The sequence below is a fragment of the Uloborus diversus genome, chromosome 10 (genome assembly GCF_026930045.1).
Source record: "Uloborus diversus isolate 005 chromosome 10, Udiv.v.3.1, whole genome shotgun sequence".
NCBI lineage: Eukaryota > Metazoa > Arthropoda > Arachnida > Araneae > Uloboridae > Uloborus > Uloborus diversus.
In genome coordinates this window covers 26,316,174-26,342,474 of record NC_072740.1, presented here as the reverse complement: position 1 = coordinate 26,342,474, position 26,301 = coordinate 26,316,174, and the positions used below count along the sequence as shown (strand labels likewise).

The following is a 26,301-nucleotide window of genomic DNA, read 5'->3' as shown; positions in this document are numbered from 1 at the left end:
TCAAACATGAAATAGAAACTGGCCAAGGATCAAGGCGTTAAAGCTAAAGTTTCCCAGAAAAATGGTGTCGCCATTTGGCGGTCGTAATAATATCGTCGAATAACATTGCTGAAATGCTGAGTAAAATGTTTAATTTGCATGTGAGCTCAGCTCTTGCATTTCTTTGTTTTGCAACGATTTTTTACAAATTGAGACTTTATCAGCGGAGCTCATCAGTATTGGACTCCCAAGTCTAACAGTAGGGTAGAGCGGAGCACGTTAATGCGGATTTCTTTCAATGAAATTTCTACATTTTACGTTTTAACTTAGGAAATTTTAGACATTGCATTTTTATGAAGCAGTTAATGGAGTTAAAACTGGTATATTCAGTCGTTACTCAGTTTGTGTTTTTAACCGTTAAACAAAATTGTTTTTGAGTCAACGTCGGTTGCGTAAAGGTGCCCTGGGCACCCCCGGGACACGTTTACACATATTTATTTTGGCACCTAACATGGTTCTGTTAGTGTTTTGAACATAATGTATTACCATCATTAAAATAAAGCAAATTTATTGCAGACTAAATAGTGTATAAAGTCGAAGCTGGACGCGCGTGAAGACAGCACAACATGATTGTAAGCTCTAAGATACGAATTTGTAACTCAATTAAAAATTAAATGGTGATTTTCAAAACTAAATAGCCAGAAAATACTAAAAAGTTCCGATGCAGTTCGGAGCGAAAAAAGCGTCAGGCCACATTTAGAAGTAAGACATAGTAAGAACGTGCGTATAAAGGTGCTCAGACATCAATGCTTAAACTTGCCCCGTCGTCAAGTTTGGATTTATTTTTAACGTGCAAAAAAAAAAAAAAAAAAAAAAAAAAAAAAAAAAAAAAAATCAGTTCATACAAATACAATTTTCAAAAAAGGATAAAATTCTGCTAATTTTTATACATTTGTTCTTTCTTAACTAAGAATTATTTGTCACAATGAGCTTCAAAACGTTTAACTCAAAATTTACTCGACTTGGTAGAAAACAGATTATTCTTTCTGCATGCTAGACCGAAGCTCGATTGATGGTCAAAAACTTGTGAGAATATTTGCTAGGGAGCAGCATCAATATGTTTTGACTGTTGGCTCTCCATTTATAATTCGTTTTGAAAAAATGACACTGCGTAAACGTGCTCCAGTCTACCCTACATCCTTCCCAAAATCTAGAAACTGATCAATAATCATTTCCTACCCACATATTACTCACAGTTTATTTCCTTGCAGAAATGTTCCCACATGTGATATAACTTGTCCCACAACAACTGACAGCTTCTTCCTTTCACCGGAAACAATCAACAGTTATACAGTCAATAGTACTCGCTTAATAACACAACGACGAGTCATGCCACTATCAACCACAACTGTCGTTATATCTCGTGCAGTACCGGAGCAGATAAGTAGAATCAAAACGGCGTTCCGGTACAACTGGGGGGGGGGGGGGGCGTTTCTTGAACCACTCGGAACGAATCGTCCAATCCTTCCAGTTACCATTTAGTGGATATAAATGGATTTGGACCAGCAAAGTTGACAAAATTATTATTGATATTGTAAAACGCAACTTTTTTCCGGATATATTTTTTTTTATATGGCTCATAAATTAAGTGATATATTAGTTGGTTGAGCAAATAATCAAACAATACTGGTGTTAAGCAAAGTTTTTTTTTTGTCATCACAGTATAGATGTTAACAGAACGTACAAAAATACTAAGCACCACTTTGTAGCACTAGTTATAAATGTCTCACTTGCCTCCAAATGATGATTTTCTTCTAAATACACTAACATCGTTATTTTTCTACTCGTAGATGTTTCGTTTTTCTCTGATGTTGCGTTAAACTGTTCCAAATTTGATACCCAGGGCTACACAAAGACATAGGTAAATAAGGCACGGACCTACGACACTATATTTGGAGGGTAATAAACATGTAGCTATAGTTTTTAAACAAAAATGGAATGGTTGCATATCGCATTATATCAGCATGCTAACATGAAATCTGAAAAAAAAAAAAAAAAAAAAAAAAAAAAATCTTATAATTTTAAGATCGTTTGCAAATCCAAAAGCTACTCCAGGCCTCACACCATATTTATACTATTATTGTATTAAAAATTTACATAATAGATATTTTTGAAATGTAAGTTTTGAAAAGTTTGAATATTCTGAAATTCAAATAAAAGAAAATTGTATTTCTATCCTTATATATTATTTCTGTAGCCTGTTTTTGGTTTCTACGCCAGATTTTCCTCAATTCTTGATCGATTTCTTTGATTTACGCCTTATTTTAAAGCTTATGGTGCTGGCTACTGACGAAAAATAGACCCACGGTCTAAAAATTGCTTTTTCAGTCGAAAAACCTGTTTTAAAGAACCAGAATGAGGTTTTCGGTTAAACTTATAATTTAATTTGCGCTATGACCGACAGAGCTGAATAGCTTGATCGGCAGAGCGTTCTCTTCGTAACCAAGAGAATGCGTGTTCGGGCCCACGTCCGGACAATCTGCATCAAAAAAATTAGAAAAAAATCGCGCAGTACATGAACAATGAATAACAAATATGAGGGAATACAAGAGGTAGAAACGCTGCTAGCTGATATGAAAACTTGATGCAACGCGGAGCTAAGTTGACACTCAATTTTTTTTTTTTTTAAAGCTTTAGCTCCAGGAAGAAAATTACAGCATAATGTAAGCGAAAATATAAGTTTTAAGATTTCAGACTACATTGGAATTGTTTTTTGTTCAGTAAAATATAATAAATCGTATGTTGAAATATAGATTCTTCTAATGAGTTTTTGACTCTTTGTACAAAAAAAAAAAAAAAAAAAACTACCTCAATTTAAAGGGTAATATATACATTTTTCTTCTTTTTGCAAAAAAACAAATAGCGTATCACATTTTTACGGCATTTGAAAAGCTACGCTTGAAAAAGAACTTAGTTCAAATTATTTTGTACTTTAACCGTGCTGTTAAATGATGAACACGTGTTGCCATCTAAGTCATAACGGTTCAAACAGCCTGCGATAACAAATTGTAAAAATTTTCAAAAATAAAAACACTTCTCGGCAGGAAAAAAATTTTAAAATTACCTGTGTTTTTTTTTTTTTTTTTTTTTCTTTTTTTGCGGTAGAGCGTTCGGCTATAAACTGTCTGAACTTCGGGCCAGTTCGGGCTGTCCGACATAATAGCAAATTTACATTAATATTACGCATTACATGTACTCATAACATACAACAGATAACACACGTAATAAAATAAATGCAGTGGGAATGCTATTTGGTGTTTCGACTCCTTTATGCAGGCTGCAGCTATCATTCAGATAAGTTGACTGCTAATCGAAGGGTGTTCTTCCCTTTTTTTTAAGCTTTGACTCCGTCCAGACCACTGAGTATAATGTAAGCATAAAAAAAAGTATTAGATATACCTCAAGGGAATCCTTTTGTGCAGAAAAACATTTTCATTGTATGCTGAAATGTAGATTTTTCTAATAGCAGTGTTCGAACTTTTGTATAAATGAAAAAATACGACACCAAATTAAATTTACGAGTTTCAACCAGTAAATCTTTAATTATTTATTCGAATTCGATATAAAACATTAAAATTATTATCAACTTCATTAGTAAGAAATCATTTTCTTATCCTCCGCTTTCGGCTGAAAAAAAAAAACATTTTTTGCCTACGTTCCAAAAATTACACTTAAAAAACGGACTCAGTTCAACTGGTTTTGGTTTTGAATTTTAAGTGTTCGATTAAAAGAAAAACAAGTACGGGCTTTTAAGCCGTACAGGTTAAAGAAGCTTGCTATGGGAAATTGTTAAATATTCAAAAATAAAAACGCTTATTTTTTCAACCGAATTTATTACTTCTCTAGAATGTTTGTTTCAACCGCTACGTGAGATCTTCCTCATTCTTTAATCAAATTCCATGTTTTACGAATAATTTTAAATCGTATCGTGCTGGCTAATGACAAAACATAGACGCATGATCTTATTATATTTTTTTCGGCGAAAAACTTTTTTACTGTGTTTTATTACGCATTCCTTCAATGAATAGCTTTCGAAAAGGAAGGCACAGTTGCTAGGTTTGTTGGAGCGTCGTACTGTTAATCAGAATGGCGTCAGTTCGAATCCGTGACACTAAATATCTCTTTAATGTTTCTTTTTTTTCCGTCAGATGCTCACATGGGCGGACATATTTGCCACAACCTGTTTTTTCACATGAAAAATTACAGATTTTTCACGTGTCACTCAGCCACACTTTTAATGATATTTATATTTGCATTGAAAATACGTACAACCAAAAGGGGAGCGATGATCAAATTATCACAACGTTGTATTTAACGAGGTTTTGTTACTGATGTCTTCAAATTACATGCCTTCTCTTGTGCGCTTACTTTTTTCCGTTTACTTTTTTCGGTTTTTCTTCATAATATTCTTTCTTTGAAATTTTTAAAGAGCGAAATGCCTTATGAAACGATTCGAAGTACAGTGCGGAGTTCCGCACGGGTAGACTAGTAGCAGAAAAATAGAACACGATAAAATTGATCTGCTTTCTTAAATTCAGTACATCCTTTTCAACTTGCATTTAGTCGCAAACGTATTAGAAAATAAAACTAAATTGACAAATAAAAGCTGTAACATTGTAACAGTGGGACATACACACTTCCAAGAGTAATTTCAAATTTAAATCACATAAGAAATTCCGGTCGCTTAATTTTGCATAATAGTATAGCATTTTCAAAATCTTCAATGGCAAGAAAAAGTTCATTTTTGACATTTGTTTTGTGATTCAAAGAACTTGTTCAAAGTTTTCATTCAGTCCGTTTCCTTTGAGTCATTTCTGAAACTAATACTTCAAACTTTTCCCTTTTTCCCCCTCTGCATTATACTGATAAGATTTCGAATTAACCAAAAAAAAAAAAGCTCTAAAAATTTTAATTTAAGAAAATTTTAACATGTGAAACAAAAGAAAATTTGTTGGGGATTAAACGTAAGTTCAAATTAACCAATAATTCAAACTTTTCAAAACCGAATTAGAAATAGTACACTGCATTGTAATAAAAACTATCGCCAAATGTAGCCTAGTTACGGTAATAGTCAGTAACCTAACTATTTTATTGCTATACAAATATATATTATAAGAAGAGGGAAGGGACAGCAAATGAATTTCGTGCTCTGAGTCTTCAAAAGTCACAGACGAGCACTGTTGACTTTCCGCTCTATTGTAAGCTATCAGGAGTGAACAAAAAATTTACAAATTAGGCTTGCGCCAAAGGACTGCTATCCTTGCAGTCGGTTAAAAGGCCTTTTCGTGGACAGAAATACTAACGACAATGAGGCTGAACGAAGAGCACAGCATTAGGTCAAGCAAGGTTTAGAAACACATAATGCTTACTTCTAAGAAATCGGGGATGCGCCCCCTCCCGCCCAAGAGCAATGGTGCACTCCCTACAAATGCCACCAAAAGCGAGAACCCCCCCCCCCCCCAATCTAAAAAAAAAGAGGAAAACACCCACCCTGAAAATTTTAGTGACGCAGTATGTGTCATTTCCCTCTTGTTGGGCACCCTTGCAGAAATGGATAGGCGTGGGTAAGGAGTATTGACAGAATGAAGGGACGATAAATAGTCAAACTAATTGCGCATCATATTTCTCTTGACACATCAAAAAAACTTACGTTTCGAACTTGAACTTAATGCACTTAATTTGTATGTCATGAAATTAATGAAATCAAAAGTTGTGACGCTGATTTTCCCTCGTAAAACCTTATGTTGTTCACCTTATAAGTCAAAGAAAACAAACGAGTTCTGCTTAAACTCTCTTTCCTTTGTTGGAGCAACTTACCGAAATCCTCCACACGTTACTCAGCATAATAAAATTTTGCTAACTTACCGTATAAGGTACAGAGCCAGTGCAATAGCTACAATGACCAATATGATACCACAAATTACTCCAAGTATGACAAGAATAGGACTTTCTGAAGATGCTTGAGTTGGAGGCGTACCTACAGAGACAGGGCAGACTGCATGCATAAATAAAACCTTATGCTTTACATAAACACGTCTCCACTTGGTGGTTTAAAACATAAAAAAACATACAAAATAAAATTTATAAAAAATAATACTAAAATAATTTCAAATGAATTAGAAAAAATAGCAGAAATTAAATTAAATATACTTTGTCTTCTATCAATCAAAAAGAAAGTAAATAAAAATTAGACTTTCATATATGATTAATTCCCTTATTCGTTTGTATCTAGAAGTGTTAGTTTTGAATAAGCGTGCCAGGATGTTTAGTAGACATAAAGTATAATACTCTATAGCAGGGGTCTTCAACCTGGGATCTGTGGAACCTTAAATATCCTTGGGGGTGTCAGGGGTTCCGCAAATGATCACAATATGCTTCATCAAAACACCAAAATTTTATTAAATTTTTAAATTTTTAATAAAAAATGAAATGCTTTAAAAATATATCTGAATTTTTTTTATGGATAAAATAAAATTTCGCAAAGTCAGGTGCTTCAAATACATTAAACGAGACGCACTAGGTCACATTATTTGTTGTTTATTGTAAAAGTGGTGTATCTCCATATTTTTAAAATGGGTATTTATTTGCTAAATGGTATCACACTTAGTGATATTTAACAGGGGTGCCAACTTGGGGGGGGGGGGGGGATCATGGCGCAGGCTGCGCCATTGAAATTTTTAGGGGGGTTGTTTTGAGGGGAATTTTTATCTTTTTTTAGGGGGCTCTTGCTTTTGGGGAGGGGTCTTGGCGAGATTTACGTGGGGTGCGCCCTTGCTCTTAGGGGGGGGGGGAACCCCTGGATATTTATATATATTTTTTTTGTATAAAAGTGAAGCAACTCAGTTTTCCAAAGATAAATTTGTAATGACGCAAATAGTAGATGAACAATTTTATTTCTTTTCCTAAGGAAAAATTTGCTAAGGCTTCATATAATAATGTACAGTAAAGTCATTTACAAAGAGATAAACCACTTTTACATTGAACAACAGACATTGGTGTAAGTCCTATGGCTGAGATCAGGAGTTCCCAAAGTGGGTGCCGCGGCACCTTGGCTCCCTGTGGCACCTTAGTGAGGGGTCAGGAAAGTGTTCAAAGTATCAATATAAATACAGGACAGAGATAGACAAGCGTGCCGTGAGAAAATTATATTTCTTCAAAGAGTGACGCGAATCGAAAAAGTTTGAGAACCCCTAGCGCAAATGAAGAACCGTCAACTTACGGGACGCGTTTTCTTCGGAGCTTTTCTGTTTATTAATTTTTATTACAAAAGTTATTTTGCTTTTGTTACAATTCATATAGTATATTTTTGAAAAATAAAGAAAAGAAAATCCTATTAGCTGTCAAACTTTTTAAGAATGATGATAAAGTTAATTAAAGATGCAAGTATAATTTTGTAGATTTAATTAGGATATGACTTCGGTATTCTATTTTGTTTACTCTTTCAACATGAGATTCTATCGAAAAAAAAAATTAATTTGAATTTTGAAATCTTGAATTCAAATTATGTTTCTCGCAATCACGAGTGTGTGTATGTAGGCGTGTGTGTTTGTGTGTGTGGGGGTATGTGTTTGTGCGTACTGGTTATGTGTATGTGTGTAGGCATGGTTATGTGTATGTGTGAGGAGCCCGTCGACGGTGATGGTGCGGAAGGTGGCGGTGGGAAAAATCAAAGGAACGTCAAAAATAGTCAAGTGAGAACAATAAGCAATCGTGATTGCTCAAAAAAAATAAAACGGTAAACTGAAAAGGTTTCTGAAAGTGTAAAAGGTTGAATATTCCTGCTGTGTTGTAAAGAAGTCGAAAATTTTCATTCGTGTTACGGCCAAATCACGGTACAATGTTTGAAATGTTTCCCCCGTAACGAAAAATTTTGCGTGGTTTATGTGAAGGGAAACATTTCAAAAATTTTATCGTGGTTAGGCTAATTACGTCATTTTTATGGAGACATTGCTTTGGTCGGGACAAAACAATTGATCTTCCTTTGGCTTCACTACATGAAGTGCAATTTGCAATCAACATTTTTTCCCTTAAGCCACGAGAGCGATTTTTCAAAATTATTATCAAGCAGAGAAGTCATATAGTTTAGAACAGGTGAAAAACTTTCGATTCTTAAGATCAGAAAAAAAATGAAGTGAGTAAAAAAACAAATATTGAGCCAAAGGTGGAAAGTGATCCTAAAGCAGACACGCCCTAAAATTAGAATTAATTTCGTTTTTATCACGAATATGGTGGTACTGCATTGTAAAGCAGGGAAAATGGCTGATTTTGAAGAGCTCAGTTGTCACTGTATGCAATGATTTAACCTTTAAGAGTTAATAGCTCTAATTTCCAAGTAAGAATATTCAATTCTGAAAACTTAAAAGTTAAAAGCTGAAAACTGAAAGTTAAAATACATTTTCTGAAATATTACCTTTCTCTTTAATCATATTCATTTTACCATCGATAAATTTAACATTTCTGTATAGCTTGAGTTTTAGAATTTCGGAATAGTCATTTTTATAGGCTATAGGATAGATTTTTTCAAATTAAGGATTGTTTCTTTCTTATTTTAAAGAGAGGAGGGTGAAAGATTTTAGGACAGTTTAGGTGGCATGGAGTCATTCTTGCTACATTGGCCAGATCTTACACATCCTTTCTTGATTTAGTAACTTCAAAGCTATTTCCACAATGAATTCATTTTGCTTGAGACTGCACCAAAGACTCGCGGGCTTTAGAATATTTTAAGTGAACAGTATTGACGATACTGTCATTCATGGTTTCTCAACAACTGATCGATTATTTGAGTAAAAATTTGCTTAACTTTTAATAACGGAAATAGTACTAGAGCTGTCTTTTTACTCAGTTAATCAGAAAGTAGTTTACATGACTCTGAGAGTAATAATGATAATAATTATTTTTAAATTTCTTCCTTAATTATGTTTTTTTTTTCCTTTTTTGTCAGGCGTTAAAAACTTTGACTGTCTTTTATTATTAAGCTTGAAATAAGTTCTTTAAATCAATTGTCTCTATTCCTTTGTCCCCTTTCTTCTTACATCATTACAATCTTACTACGGATTTTGTTACAATAATTTGTTTTCAACAATAAATCTATTTTGGAAAAAAATTAGCTGGCCGTTGACTTTCTTTATACCAATAACGGAAAATATCGCAAATTTTCAAGTTAATCAATTTGAAGCTCAAACTTCAGACATCTGTTAAAAGTTTAAGTAAAAAAAAATCAATCCTAAACCATAGCAAACGACGAATTAAAAAATATTGACAATTGAAAAAAAAGGAAGAAAAAAAAAACGAACGAAACAGTTGACATCTGGAAAAATGAACCGTGTTTTACTAACCATCATCTACAAAATTAACATTTTCTTTTTTTATGAATTCAAAAAGTATTAATACATTTTTGAATGGTTTTGTACTGATCTATAGTTTCGTATGTGTATCACGAAGACAGATTTTACTGACGTTACAGCACTTATATATATATAAATTAATCGATAAAATACTGCTACGGTCGGGAATATGATGATATTAATTGTATATTTTTGATATCCGGTCTACTCACAAGTTCACATATATAATTATCAATTTTCCAGGATACTCATAAAAATGGGCACTCAGATATGAAAGTCTAAATATAAAAATGCATTAAAATATTATGTATTGAAATAATATGTAACGCAAACACTCAGATAAAAAAATTAGAAAAAATGAACAAAGATGCTAACAGTAATCAATAACATAAAAATTAATATTTACGAAAAATAAAGTAGAAAAGAAAATCAAAAACATATCATTCAAATAACATATTTTTTCACAAAAACTTTCAAAGATTTTTACAGTTAATACTTTATTAACGAAACACCATGAAAATTTATTGAAATTGTATGAGAAACTTCATTTATATTAATTACTGATATTTCGAGCGGTGAAATTTTGACTAAACATCAGTGACATTATCATTGCATGCGATAAGTATCAGTTAATCTGCAGCTCAGGATTTTCAAATGTGTAGGTATGCTGATGACGAGTTAATTTCATTGTACTGGATATAGAACTTGCACATGAATTATAATTAGATGTTTCAACAAATAATTTTGAATGGTATCATCGACGAAATTCAAAACTTTTGCTCATTGAATACTGATAGCAAAGTATGAATAGTAAATTTTCAAATAAAAAAAAAGTTTAGTTATAAGAACTAAAAAAAAAAAATGTAAAAAATATCGCGAATCATTGAGAAAATGCAGCTAAGTTAAAATTAGAAAATTTTAAAAGTTCAAGCAGTTAATTCAGCTTTGCCCATCAAATATTTTTCAAATATCAAATGCAATAAATAAATAAATAAATAAATAAAAAATAATAGAACTAAAAATAAGAATTCGTAAAAAAAAAGTCAAACTAGTGTTATGGATACGTGTATTTAGATTTTGAAATGAAAAGTACAGTAAACGCCCAAATTTGCTGTGGCACTGTTCACATGTGTTTCAGGACATCGACGAACCACTTGGTCATTCCTCAGAAATGCAGCAAGTAAGGAGAATCCTATTAATTTGCATAATTAACTTTTACAACATATTCCGATTCCGCAGATGCGATCAATAAAAAAGATAACCCAAGAAGATTTAAGGTCTGTGTTTTCATTTTCATTACGAATTTACATCATATATTACCAGATCCTCAATGCATGCTTTTGGCATTTATATTTCAAAGTTCTGTGGTAAAATAGAGGAAAACGTTGTAGAAAGAAATATTTTATAGAATCCTTCCACTGTGTATAAAATGTATTGCTTATTAGTATCAACTAGAAGTCTCAGTTTATTTCAAACAGTTATTATTAGTGCAACACACACAACTACTGATTCAGTGGCACGAAATTTTCAAGTTAACGTTGATTTGGCTATTGTTGCAGCAGTATTAGGTTATTTGTTTGTTAGTTCTCTATTTCAAACATAACAGTTGGATCTCTAAATTTTTCAATTTGAGATTTCCAAGATAGCAATTTGAAACATTAAAAAAGTTTTAAAAGAAAGAAAAAAGAGAGAGAGAGAGTCATGATTTTTTTTCGGATGTTTTGATTTAAGCACAGAAAAATCACCCCCTTTGAAATTATCTTTAATTTTAAAATTTTAAGTAAGTTGTTTCATTAACTACTTAACCATTTAAAAGAGAAAGAGAGAATCGTTATTTTCAGATATTTTAATTTAAGTTACAAAAAAATATTTTTTTTCTGGACTTTTTTTTTCTTTTGGAGATTTTAAAGTAAATGTTCACACTAATTGCATAATCATTACAAGGAGAGAGAGGAGAAGGAGGGGATCGTTCTTTTTGGACATTTTAATTTAAGCGTGGGAAAAAAAAAACTTCAACATCTTTAGAGATTTGAAGTAAATTCTCCCATTAACTATGTAATCATTTAAAAAAGAGAGACATAAGAGAATCGACATTTTTTTTTTGGATATTTTACCAAAAGCTCAGAAAAAAAAGCATTTGGCATTATTCTTAGAAATTTTAAGTAAATTGTCACATCAATGGTGTAATCAATGGAAAAAAAAAGAAAAAAAAACTAAATAAAAATAAATAAGTAAAAAAAAAAAAAACTACCACCCAGAATTAAGTACTATATTTTTCATAGATAACAGAGCGCTGTAAAAAAAAACTTTGACATTAGCTATAGAGATTTTAAGCGAACTATCATCTACATTGTGTTAATCGTATAAAACATTACAAACAGTTAAAACACACACACCCAACTTGATGTCATATTCTTCATAGATATTGAAACGAACACAAATCAATATTATTAATAACTATCAGTTCAAATGACTGGGCAACTAAAGGATAAATAATGGCTTTTATGATCAGCGACCATAACAAGAAAAATGGATGCAGCTAACTTTGCAGAGGCATCAACCTGATTGATATTTATCTTTGCTAAGAAACGACCACGAAATTCGTGGCTGTGTGTTGTAGTTAGAGAGAAACATCTTCTCTCAGTTAGACAGGTCAACAAAAGACGTGTCTCCTTGCAGTACTTAATACAATTATGGTATAATGATGTCAAAATTATTTTTAATTGAGTATTTTATGAGGCATATTTTCCCACAGATATTGTCAACGATATAAATTGAATAAGGGTCATTTCAAGTCAAATCGCCTAACGCCATGTGCCGTCATGTCTCAGATTTTGTCCATTATTTTTTTACGAACAGATATCTATGGGGAAATCCCAAATTCATTTTTTTAGATTTTTTTTGAATGAAAATTAAGCTTTGGAGAATTTTTTCAAAAATTCGATTTTTGATCATTTTTTGGAGTCACTGTTTTGGCATGAATTCAGAAAGTCTCTCTAATTTCTTGATTTTTCAACCAATTAAACTGAATTTGGTATCAATTTCAAGCTAATATTTTTTCTCTTTCAGTGTGAACGACAGAAAGTATTCTATGAACAGTTGGGTGTTGCCACTCTTTATCTGAAGTCAGTTTTTATGTTTTTTCAATTGGGAGATTAAATAAGTTATATCTCCGGAGTACCTACTACGATCTGCATCAATTTTTTTGTAGCATATTTAAATCATTCTCTTGCTATGTAGAAAAAAGTAGAAGGGTGTTTTTTGTTGTTTTGAAATAAAAAAATAAAGTTTGATTTGCAGAAAATATTTTCTATTACTTTAAATCCCTTTTAAACTTAAAAAAGGCCAAAAACTTTTCAGAACAATTAATACTGGACTCTCAAAGGATTTGTATCAATAGTTAATCGCTAAAAAATTGTTTACTTTTGAAAAAAATTGTACAAAAACCTCTATTTCAGACTTCGCAAAAATAAATAAATAAATAAATAAAAAACACTTTTGATTGAAAATGTACTAAATATTAAGAATAATAATTTGAAGAATAGTATGAAAAATATTTCTAATGGCATTATTTAACTTTTTTTTGACAACAAAAGATGGGGGGAAAAAGAATAATTACTATTGAAAAGTTTTCATAGCCTAAATTTGTTTGGATCACGTAACACCTGACAATAATCTTCCGCTCTTACAATACTCATGCAATACGCATCATTCTTCTTTCGCTTTGAAAGTTAATCGACACATAGCTTTCGTCGATTATAAAATATGAAATGAAAGGCATGCTTGTGCGGACGGCATTTGTTTTTTAAATTTACTATTTCCTTTGCATCAGAAGATGAAAAAGTCAGAATTTTGTATCAATAAGTTTCAAAGAGGTTTTAAAATATACTTCAATCAGCAAAAATAATCTTTTTCAAAGAAATCTAGAGTTGTGGAGTTTTTACTGTAAGTGTGGAAGTTCATTATCACACTGTAAAAAAATTCCGAAACGTTACTATTTCCGTGTAACGTTTCGGGATTTCAATGGTTTTTATCCACTTCCTGGAAATATCAAGTATCATTGTCAAAAAGTTTCCTGAATTGCTACAAGTTGTCCGATTGCATACTTCTCTCTGCTGTAAAAAATATTTTTAGCTCCCAGTTTAAAGATAAACTGAGAGTATTTATAAGGTGTATCGGTTTCACTTCGATTACGGCTCGTCCATGCTGATTAAACTCCCAAAGGGATTGTATAAGTGTGGACTACGTAGCTTTGCAAGAATTGCAATCAAGTGAGTTGCGTGATACTTACTTGCAATTCTGGCTTAGCTTTGGCCATGTCTGCAGTACTGCGTTTAGAACTGTCTTCATAAATCAGGAAGGTGCCAAGCTGTTATATTATCTCCACTTAACATAACTCTGAAGTTCCAGAGATAAGACTGGCTTCAAACGGGAAGATTTCTAGATTTTTCAGGAAGGTTACTGAATTTTAGCGGAAAACATTCTTGGCTTTTGCGGAATATGTTACTTGCAGAAATTGGACACATCAGCTGCCTATTATTTTCCAGGAAGGTTACTGAATTTTAGCGGAAAACGTTCCTGGCTTTTGCGGAATATGTTACTTGCAGAAATTGGGCACATCAGCTGCCTATTATTTTCCAGGAAGGTTACTGAATTTTAGCAGAAAACATTCCTGGCTTTTGCGGAATATGTTACTTGCAGAAATTGGGCACATCAGCTGCCTATTATTTTCCAGGAAGGTTACTGAATTTTAGCGGAAAACATTCCTGGCTTTTGCGGAATATGTTACTTGCAGAAATTGGGCACATCAGCTGCCTATTATTTTCCAGGAACGTTTCTGAATCGTTTAACAGTGCAGGTGTAACGTAATCCAAACAAGATTATGCTAAGAAAAGTTTTCAACAATAATTTTTTCTTCTCCATCCTTTAATGCCAAAAAAAAAAAAAAAAAGCGAAATAATTCCATTGAAAATATTTTTATACTATTCTTCAAATTATTATTCTTAATATTTAGTACACTTTCAATCAAAAGTGTTTTTTATTTATTTACTTATTTATTTTTGCGAAATCTGAAACGGAGGTTTTTGCACAATTCTTTTCAAAAGTAAACAACTTTATAGAGATTAACACAAATCCTTTGAGAGTTCAGTATTAATTGTTCTGAAAAGTTTTTGGCTTTTTTTAAGCTTAAAAGGGATTTAAAGTAATAGACAATTTGTATTTTCTGCAAAACAAACTTTATTTTTTTATTTCAAAACAACAAGAAAAAAAAAAAAAACCCTTCTACTTTTTTCTACATAGCAAGAGAATGATTTAAATATGCTACAAAAAATTGATGCAGATCGTAGTAGGTACTCCGGAGATATAACTTATTTGATCTCCCAATTGAAAAAACATAAAAACTGACTTTAGATAAAGAGTAGCAGCACCCAACTGTTCATAGAATACTTTCTGTCGTTCACACTGAAAGAGAAAAATATTAACTTGAAATTGATACCCAAATTTAGCTTAATTGATTGAAAAATAAAGAAATTTGAGAGATTTCCTGAATTTATGCCAAATCGGTGACTCCAAAAAATGATCAAAAATCGAGTTTTTCAAAAAATTCTCCAAAGCGTAATTTTCATTCAAAAAATCTAAAAAAATTAATTTGGGCTTTTCTCATAGATATCTATTCGTAAAAAATAATGGAAAAAAATCGGAAACATGACGGAGACTTTTTTAAGCAAAATTTTTTTGTCCATTTTTTTCCGTTGTTTTTCTTAAAACGAAGTAAATCTGCAACGTGCAAGGCTGCAGAGCACATTTTGGGAGATCAGTTTCAGATTTCTCAATTCTAACGAAATATTTCACGAATCTATTCAACATATTTAGTTTAATATTTTTCAAAATATTTCTTTGCTTACGTACTATTTTTTTTTTTTTGTATTAGTTTTAAAAACAATTAAAAAAGCGAGCAGTTCCACAAAAACCGGAGATTTTGCCCTGCACGTAACAGGTCTATATTTTACTTCAAAATTAATAGCTATTTCTTTTTTTAGCATGTACCTGAAAAAATCTGTGTATTACACATTTTCAAATGAAATGTAGAGTTGTCACGTTCAGGACAAAATGTCTTTTTTCCATGATATTACCTTTTAGACTGACTATTCAATCACTGACTTACTTGAAATAGCCTTGCTGAAAAGATATATGCATATTTTACAACGAATTATGTGCTTAGGGCCAGTAGAGTACATTGACTTCGGTGCGCCCCCCTCCCTCTAGAATTTTTTTAAACATGCAGTTGGGTCTCTGACGACGCTCTATTAAACGATTTTCTCTATTTAAAGACGTCTTTTCACGGTCCCGGTAACTCCACTGTAGTTTTAGAAGCATTCTATAGAAGGACACATTCTACTCAAGGACGATTTTTTGTGGTCCCTTGAAAGTCGTTAAATAGAGAATCAACTGTAGTTCTGAAGTATCGAGAGCCTCGTTTGTAACTATGTACAGACGCTTTAAAAACGTTCATACATAGTTTTCTGAAAAACATGTGCTTTGCGTTTTTCAGTGGAGTTTTTAAAAGCGGACAATTCTAAGAAATTCTAAGGGGAAATAAATAAAATGAATAGCATAGACCAGGGATGATAGAGTATAATTTCTCAGAAAATAACTTATTTGAACTAAAAAAATTAAATGTTTCTCCGATAGAAATAAGGATTTCGCTGAAAACTTTTATTCAAAATGCGTATAAGTAAAAACTTATTTTCAGATTCAGAAATGCAGAATATCAAAACATGGCCTCTTTTAAAATAATTTCTATCTATATCCTGTCTTTCAGGAAAAATAATTTCTGAATCATTTTTCTTAGTTCCAAGTATAAAAATCTGCAGTGTTTTATAATGAATTTATGTAAAAACCATTTTACAGAATTCTACGTAGGCTGTTCAATAAGTAATAAGGCTAATTTTACTGCCGCGAAATAACTGATCGGAATGTGAATTTCTGTGTCATGAAAAATGTCTGTTGTCTGTATTAACAAAAGCTACCGATAGTTGGCACGTACAGACTCATGTTCCTGAGTATCACGTGATTGAAGTTTGTTGGCGGGTGCCTACAAGAGGCAGTCAGTTGTCAAAACGGAAGCGTGGTTGGAACAAAGTTACGTGATTTAAGTTCGTTTTCGTTTGCAAAAACCAGCGTTGGCGATCTTTGATATGATACGTGAAGTTTTCAACGATGAAGGTATGTTTAGAGTCAGCATTTTTTGCTGGCATAAAGCTTTTAAGGTAGACAAGCAAAATATGGAAGATATTGAACGTGAGGGACAACCATCAACGTCCATCACAGATTCAACGATTAACACTGCTGCCATTATCATCAAGGGGAATCGCAGAAATCTTTTACGTTAGTGATTTCTGGCTGTTTCCTTAACTTAAGAAACCATTATGAGGCAGAAATTTTGAATGCAACAAAGCATGTCTAAACTCTGAGGAGGCGGTTTTGAAAAAGCTCTCACAAACGTAACGTTCACAAACTTTTAAGGAGTGGGCAGAACGTTGGAATAAATGCATTTAGTCCCGAAAAAGTTCTTCTTAAAAAAACCATGCAAATTATGACGATTTAAGTTGCTCTGTATTTTTTATAAATTTAGTCTTATTACTTACTGAACAACCCCTCGTGTAATGTGTTCATAAGGTTACTTTTAAGAGCTGTAATTTCAGAAACATAACGGCATCAAAATGTTGCTACTTTCGCTACAGCATTTATTAGAAGCTTTAAATACAATTTCAATAATTTTTCATTGTATATTGAGAACATTTTCGAACACACTTTCAATTACAAGGCAATAACTTTCACATTTTAAAGAAAACCAGTGCAAAAACAAACCTTCAAAAATGTTTTGCCCACAGTCTGTATCTTTTACATACCATTTATAAAAATAAAATACATTTTTTTAAAACTTCACCTGACATACACGTTTGATTAAATAATCAAAAAGTTATAATAAACCTAGTGCTATTGAAGCTCAGTATTTCATTTACAAAACAAAAACACATATTTGACACATAAACGAATGATATTTAATTTAGTTCATTTTCAAGTTACTGTTAGAATGAAAACTTTCTTTTTCAGCAGTCAGGTTTGGGAGTTAATTTGACTAGAAAATTATTAAGTTTCTGTCACTGCCCTTAAAATGACACAACGCATACATTTAGAAATTTACTCACTTTCAGAGAAAGTGAGAAATTTATTGCAAGCAACGACTGAACACTAGCTAAATGTAATGGCACGTTACATTAATGATTTGAATTGCCTTAATACAGCAAAAAGGCTTTGAGCTAAATGAAAATATTCTTCAAGTGCTGCTGTTTAAATAATCGTCAGCTGGGTGGGAATTGCATGAGTTTCAGCCCGCACAAGTTTTCTCTTCACAAGAGAACTTCTGGAAAATTCTCGATTCTTCACATTATAATAAGGATTAAGTAGAAATAAAATCAAAAGTGAACAATAAGAAAAATTCAATTCAGAAAAGGGACATAAAAGTAACAAGCAGTTGCTCGGACCAGAATCTCTAAAACAAATCTTCAGAATGACTAAAATGTCTTCACCCATTGACAATTTAGTGCTCAGATGCCACATGCACGCAGGTGCTGCGATGCACTGTTGTTTCGTTTAAGAGAAAAATAACTACTTAAATTTTTGTGAAAGGCCTTTTTTGGTAGACTAACGAAGACGTCGTGAAGTTGTAAATTCCATATTAAAAACTCCTGCTATCTGTACTGCGGTTTCGTATAATATAGCTAATGCAAGCCTAAGATGAAAAGAATAGTTCAGATTTTGGCACCTGGGTCTGCTCAAGACGTTACTTTACTGGCTCAGGGTGAGGTTGCCTTTGGCGAGAAAAGTCTTTTTAGAGTGTTCCAGATAATATTTAGATCGGACAGCAAGTAACGTTATTTTCGTCCAGTACCTTTCGAGTGACATTTTTCAGTACACTGTTTTAGCCTAATAGCCGATAAAAACCGATCCTGCTCTACTACGGCCCATACTCTTAGTTTCAATGAGATTGGTTGGGAATCCGAAGCGTTTCCTTGCGAAAGTTAATTGCTCTTTTAAAGCACGACAGAAAGATACGACATTAAATATACGCCTGTTTGTGAAAATTGCAACACCACGAAGGACTTACGCGAGTGAGCTGAAAATTGCAGGAAATGTAAAGTAGGGCATGATATGCAAATGATTACAATTGCAGACCGGTAGCGCATGCATATGCTGAGCAGCGCCCTCTGAACGGCGGATCGAATCGAATATAAATAGACGGCTGTAGCGAGGCGTGTATGGTTATCGGTGGTTATATGCTAGAGTAAACCTTAACTGAATCTTTACTATGCCTTTTCGAAGAAATAAAGCGAAATTTGAGCAAATTTCGGAGTTTGAACGGGGCAGAATCGTCGGCCTTCGTGAAGCTGGATTGTCTTATCGTGCAGTAGCCGCTCGTGTGCAGCGTAACAGCAGCACACTCATGCATGTTTGGAAGCAGTGGACGGACGAGGGTCGGATAGCTCGGAAATCCGGGAGTGGACCCCAAAATGTGACGTGAGCTCGCGATGACAGACACCTGGTGCGTATGGCCCTAAAGGACCGCACAGCTTCTTCTAGACAATTGGCAGCACAGTAGTCAATAGCTACAGGTGTTTCATTGCGTGTTTCATCAATTCGGAGACGTTTGCTGCAGCGTGGGCTGCGCGCAAGGATTCCTTTATACAGGATTCCTCTCACGCAAAACCATCGCCGCCTGCGGCTACAATGGGTCAAACTGCATAAGAGCTGGCGTGCTGATTGGCAGCAGGTCGTCTTTTCTGACGAATGCCGCTTCAATTTTTGGCACCATGATGGTTGAATTCGTGTCAGGCGGTATGCCGGTGAACGGCACATTCCGGAATGCATTATCGAACGCCACAGTGGACGAACTCCCGGAATTATGGTCTGGGGTGCCATAGCATATCATGGACCATCACAATTGCTACGAATTGTGGGCGATTTGAACAGTACCCGATACATAAACGAAGTTTTACAGCCCCAAGTTATTCCTTTCCAGCAAGGATTGCCAGGGGCTGTATTCCAGCAGGATAATGCCCGTCCACATGTCACCAGGACTGTCAAATCCTGACTTGATTCGCAGCAGGTACGGATTTTTTCTTGGCCGGCATATTCCCCGGATATGTCACCGATTGAACACGTGTGAAATTTCGTTGGGCGTCTCGCTCGTGATCCTCGTCCTGTTGCTTCGACAGACGAACTTTGGTTGCGCATACAAACAATATGGAATACTCTTCCGCAGGCAGATATTCAAACTTTGTTTCACTCCATGCCAAGTCGTGTAGCAGCTCTTATTACGGCAGGTGGTGGCCACACAAAATACTAATTTCTATCTCTTTTTATTGTTTGTTTGGTTTGGAAATGTAATCATTTATTTCTATTATTACTACTCAACTGTGTATTAAATTTCATTCAACTTCATGGTGTTGCAATTTTCACAAACAGGAGTGTAAATTAAAAAGATAAATCTGGAAGGTTTTCATGACGTTAAGCTTTATGTTATTTCTCTTATGAATGTGTAAAGATGAGAGGGAGTTGACTTCGCCAAAACTTGCTAAAAGGTCATGTTTTCAACAAAAAAGGCCCTGAACGAAAGCATAGTTTTGTTATCTCTCGCAATGTGTAGCAATTACGCATACGATAATGGGCAAAAAATTAGTTTTTATACCCTGTCATCCACTAATTCCGAATATAATTGGTTCAAACCCAATCCGGTAGTAATGGGAAGGCTTGCAGACCCTTAACACAGCACTACCATGCCGCCAACTTAGGTTTACCCTAAGTCAAGATAACATATTTCCCTTTCGATACGATTTGCTTATTATAATAAGTGTGGTGATGTTACCTCACGTGAGACATTTAACCTGATGGAGTGGGATGAATTACCTGACTGTCAAGGTAATATGCCTATCAGCTGCATTTTTTTTTTAAATACAAGTTTGATTCGTAGAGTTTGGTCCTGATAGATTTTACACAGCGTATGGACCTACAATAAAAGAGGCAGGAGGTGTTATCTGATATTTTTCGTTAACATAACATTTTGAAAAAAAGTTTTTGCTAATGTGGGAAGTGATACCCCGACTTACTCTATAGATTCCTAACGCCATAACTTACGAAAATGCGATTGAATGAACGTGAGTAAAAATATTCACTCAAATCATGAAGTAAGGTAGGGCTGGGCTAGTTGAGCAATTTTTCAAGTGAACGGATATAGCTCCTCAACGATAAGTTTCAATCGATTGTTATGCAACTTGATATCTTAGAAACGTATCCCTTTTCAAAAGTGTCCATAGTAATTTGTTGCTAATAGCACACGTTTAACAGCTACAGCTGTCGGAATGCAAAATGTCAAACTTGCTCAACGTACTCTATAGATGGGGTACGTTGAGCAAGGGTATGGGGCAAGTTGAGCACTTATAATGTCTAGCCAAACAATAGGATAAATGATAACTAGAAATGAAATAAAATTCCTGTTTGACAATCAACTCTTTATTTATAGTTTTTTAATGACAAATTAACAAAACTTAAAGTTTTTTTTTTTTCGAATTAACTGAAACAGTTCTGATCTTCGGATGGATAGTTCGGGATTTCGCTTTAAATACTTTATAAGCCACTCTTTTTCGGTCATCTTATTTGGAGTTCATTCGGATGGAGTATTAATGCTAAATTTAACAGCACACTCGTAGGCAAGGCGACGCACGTCTTTTTGGAAATACCCATAATAGATTGATGCCATTTTCAGCAAGTATTTTTTTTATTGAGTCCTCTTGTTGCGAAGAAAAAACTTGCCTCCGTTTTGCATAACCCATGGATGAAACACCACCTTTTAATTTCTTCAAAAATTTTGTCAAATTCATCTGTTTGATACCGAATTATTTTGCGACGGCATTCGCACTTTTCCCCTCATAATTGACAGCCTATGCAGTATTATTCAAGTCGTCAGTAGTTTTCCTTTTATAAGTCCGCATTCTAACAAAAGCAAAAAATATATTACTATTTTTGTTTTAAGTCGCGGGGGTCCTGTTGAGCAATACTTGCTCAACTAACCCCAAACCAAAGTCTTAAAATAAAAGTGAGATGCTATACAATGGTACGAATAATACCCAGAATCTCTATACATATCAAAAGTACAGTAAATTTATAAATGAATAAAACTTGTTGCACAGAAAACATATCACTGGACTAATATAGACAAAAACTTGCGGTAAATGAATTTTTTACTTTTTTGTCACAAAATAAATAATGTGCACGTATATTTCCCTCATTTGTCGAGCTGCAATTGAAGATCGCGCGACGAGTTCCCCTCCCATTACCCTTTCTTTTCGTCATTTGATACCTACACGTATGGTGAATAGCTGTCGAGATATGTCGATTGCTCAACGTGCGCCTATGCTCAACTAGTGTCGCCTCATCCTACGGAAAGAGCTCACTAACAAGCACATATAATTGCATCATTGTACAGAGTAAATTATGTAAAAACATGCACTGATATTTTAGAAATGAATGGCTTCATTGAAACAGGCAGCTACGGCTATTCAGTCATTGCTAGCAATAAACTTTTTTGTTTTGCGCTCAAATAGTACTCAAAAATGGATTACTTTTTAAACTTATGAGATTTATTAGATATAACTACGTTTTTTCATATGTTTTTAAAATTTTATATAGTGACTTTTTTTTTTGCAAAAAATAAATATTTGAAAAGAAAATAAGAGCCAATTAAAGTAAATTTCATTGAAAAAAAGGAAAAGAAGATCAGTAACTGGAAAAAAATGCTTACCAGTTAATATTGGATAAAAATATGGGCTTGTCTTAGTTAATACCTGTAAGAAAAAGAATGGATAAGCATTTAGATTTATAAGTAATAAAGATTTTTGACGTGTGCCTTATATTATAACAGACTTTAAGACTGCTCGTAGAAACTTTGAAGTTCAGTCTGCCGTGGGCAGGTAAAGGCAGTAACAACAAATGTTTAATTTTTTTTTTTTTTTGCATTTGTGTCATCTATTGTAAGTTAGCATTATTGCACAAGCTTGCTTTTTAAAAAGCGCTAAAAAAAGTCTATTTCCAACTCATTTCTGTAGATACTGCCGTTTACCTGCCCACGGCAGTGTACTTTACGTCCTATGAAAAATTCATAGACGACATAAAAATACCTATTTGAGTTTAAAAAATGCTTCCTATTTATTTGGTACGAAAACGAAAATAAGAAGGAAATTTTTTCAAGTCGCTGGCCGCGATCCATTCAAGATTTGCTGAAAGGGGACCTTTATTTCCATCAGAGAATTCCACCTTTATTTGAAAACGTATTGAATTACTACTTGAGGTCAATGCGATCAAGGACACTCGGTAGTGTTTTTTCTCAGCACAATTTTGTGACATTTAAATGCAAATTACACTAGAGGATCTCTAAATCTAATAGTCTAATATGTATTTACGCAGTTATATATATAAATTTATTTTTCTATGCATATTTTTCGAACTACTGTCTCGTTTTCATTACGTAACATTATTATTTCGGGCTATGTTAATAAAACAAACTTAAAAATCAATATATCGGAATAGAAAGTTATCCAATTATTTAACTTTTAAACATACTAATAATATTCACAACTCCCTTCTTACTTTGTAGTGTGTCAAGTCTAGACGCAGTTACAATCTGCCTTCATTACCAACTATTGGTATAAAATAACTTAGTTATATATCGATGATATTTCCCTAAGCCAGCTGCACATTGTAATTGCCTCAATTGGATTGTAATTTTTTAGTATTTTTCCCATTTTAGGGGATCCCACTTTGAGAAACTCTGAATTACACTATTGATTTAATAATAAATGCGCCACTGAGAACAAAAGTGGTGTAGTGCACAAAACACTCAAACCAGTTTCGCTTTCAACGGCTTTTCAAATGAAAACAAAATAAGATTTTTAGAGGAAAGTTTAAGCAAATTAGCTATACCACGCATAAGAGCCGTTGAGAGCAAAAGTGGTGTTAGTGTTTTTTGACCTATACCACTTTTGTTTCCGACAACTCAAATGTTCTAAGTTTAAAAAATAATTTTTTGACTGAAAAAATTCTTACTGTGTCATTAGGTCCTTGTACTTTGATAAGAATGTAACCAGTATAATTTGTACTGGGAGCTAAGTTGCCATCTTGCACAATGTCCATTTCTTGACTATCTTTTATAGGTCCTGGATCTTGAACAATGTGTCGCTTTTTGTCATACGAAATGGTATCGGTAGATTCACAGTTGCGCTGATGATTGTCACCAATCACAACTTCACTGACAAATTCGTCACTGAAAATAATTAATAAAATTAATATCCTACTCAATTAAATTCAACATGTATAGTACATAAAGTGCATCGTATACTGGTATCTAAGAAATATCTAAATTAAATACTTAATTGAAACGTATTTTAATAATATCAAGCACAAAAAATACACTGGTGAAAACAATAACTGAAGGGGGGAGGGGGAATTAAAAAAAATATTTAAAGAATCAATTAAGTAATGTTAATACGTAACTACGGAATCAAATGATAGTTGAACTTTTCGCGAACACGCCCTGCTACGCACTGACCTCTGACTTCGTAAGGCAGTGGCGCTGTGATCGCATTTGTGCGTTGATGTACCTCATTTGTTCCCCGAAGCTTGCAGGGTAAGCATGTTTGTAATTATAGCTTAGATCCTTGTTTTATTTTTTTAACTATTCTTTTATACTTATAGTTAGTTCGGCTAGTCGTCATCGTCTAGCCCAGAGGTCTTCAATCTCCGCGGTACCCTGGGGCTCCCTAGAACTTTGGTTAGGGTTCTGCAAATGATTGTGAACTTGGTAGAGGTTCCGCTGCTTAGTAAAAGCTCCAAAATTTAAGTAAAATTTTATTTTTTGTGAAAGACTATTCTTCAAGGTTGTTTACCAGTAAAAATTAGCACAAATAAATATTTCATTCAAAGTTTCTTGTCTTAACTTTCGTAAAAGTCAAGTGTTTTAAATACGTTAACCGAGACGCATATTTATTATTCAGAAAAGTGTTTCAGAAAAAACAAAAACAAAAATAGAATAATAGATGAATAAATAAATAAATAAATACAGTAAATAATAATTAACTACCATACCATTACCTTATGGTATGACTACCATATGGTATGGTCTAGATACCATATCTTACAAAATGTTTTTATTTTGTAGTTTTGGGGTTTATGTTAATAGTATGTAGTTTGGTGTTTAATGGTAGGTAGACCATACCACATATATGGTATGGTATACCTACCACCCCCCCTCCATACCTTACAAAATGTTTTAATTTTGATGGAATAAAGATGCAATGATAAGCTTGTAAGTTGGAGTAGTATAAAGCTATTTTTTTCTTATGCTCTTTTATAAAGAGGTTCCTTCATGAAAACTGTAAACTCAAAGTGCTCCCCCAAGTGTGAAAGTTTAAGTACCACTGATCTAGATCAGTAAATCTCAACCTGGGGGGGACGACCCTCTAGGGGGATTAAACGAATTTTAAGAGAGGCGAGAGTGAGTAAAAGATAAAGTTAAAAGTGAAATAAATCATAATTTATTCAACTTTGTGGTCACATAAGAAAATTAATAACAAGATCAGCTCTCTCTCTGATGTTAAGAAAGTAACTGGCGCAAAACAGCTAGATTCTAGATTATCTCAAAACATGTGTGTTTATTTCGTTGTTTCTCGGATTTCATATGTCTAATAAAAATATATTCAAAATAAAGTTTAGTGTAGCAATGTTAAATTTTGTGCGTGAAATGTTCTTGACCTTTACTTAATAGCTAACTTCAGTTATCGTACCTAATCACCTTCTGTTTTCTATTGTACTACTTGTATCAACCACATATGGGAGGGAGGAGTATGTGACTTCTTTTTAGCGTTCCAAGGGGGGGGGGGCGTAGAGCATGAGAGATTGAGAACCCTTGGTCTAGAAGATGCCCACAACATGAAAGATAGTTTTGAGACTTAAAACAGGCTAATCAGAGGTTATTAGTTGTACGGATTTCAGGGCTTCAAAAAAAAATGATGTTCACTGTGTGGAAACAGTTAAGAGGGACCAGAATTGTGGTCCGCTGACCCGATCAGTGGTCAAGGCCGCAAAATAGTAGCAACGCCGGCTTAAGAGAGAGTTATTTAAGACTTCTAGCCAAAACGCCTACAGCGACACGACTGTCTCGCAACCTGTAAAATGCAGTATGAACTTCAATTTCCCAGATAACATTCATCCAGCAACTGACTAACAGAATGTCAGTGTCAGTTGCTGTGCCGGAAAAGTGACCTGTTTCCATCTTGGACTAGGTCCAGGTTGTGACCACTTTTGTTTTCCTATACATTGGTATTGTATAGGAATTGTTTTTTTTTTTTTTTTTTTTTTTTTTTGAGGAATCACATTGCTTATTGTTCTCATTTGACTGTTTTGATGTTCCTATGATTTTATTTCCCCCCCGCCTCCTTCTGCAGCACCACCGTCGACCGGCCCCTCCCGATGCTGCTCCTCTAACGAAAACCGTCTCCAGGTTGCGTCCATATACTACTCACATACGGATACATACACACTTGCACATACATACACATACCACATACACACACCTACACACACACACACACACTCATGCCTGCATACAGACACAAACACACACGCCTACATACACACACACACTCATGATTGCGAAAAACATAATTTGAATTCCAGATGTCAAAATTCAGATTTTTTTTTTGGTTAGGTTTGAACTTCTTTGACGGTTTCTGTATGCAAAAAAAGCCTCTCCCTTCAATTGCTTTCTATAATCTATACCTCTGAAGCGCAAAATGGTGTTCAA

At 33.7% G+C, this 26,301-nt stretch overlaps 1 protein-coding gene across 1 annotated transcript in view; it reads right to left on the bottom strand.

Annotated features, from left to right (window-relative positions):
• The window catches only part of LOC129231693 (tyrosine-protein phosphatase 69D-like), a 679,130-nt gene that overhangs the window by 52,324 nt on the left and 600,505 nt on the right, over nt 1-26,301 (bottom strand). The window contains exons 11-13 of the mRNA XM_054866058.1: nt 23,547-23,763; nt 22,246-22,288; nt 5,905-6,016 (exon numbers count right to left, since the gene is read on the bottom strand). Coding sequence (XP_054722033.1) covers nt 5,905-6,016; nt 22,246-22,288; nt 23,547-23,763 — 372 coding nt within the window. The remainder of the gene's footprint in view (nt 1-5,904; nt 6,017-22,245; nt 22,289-23,546; nt 23,764-26,301) is intronic.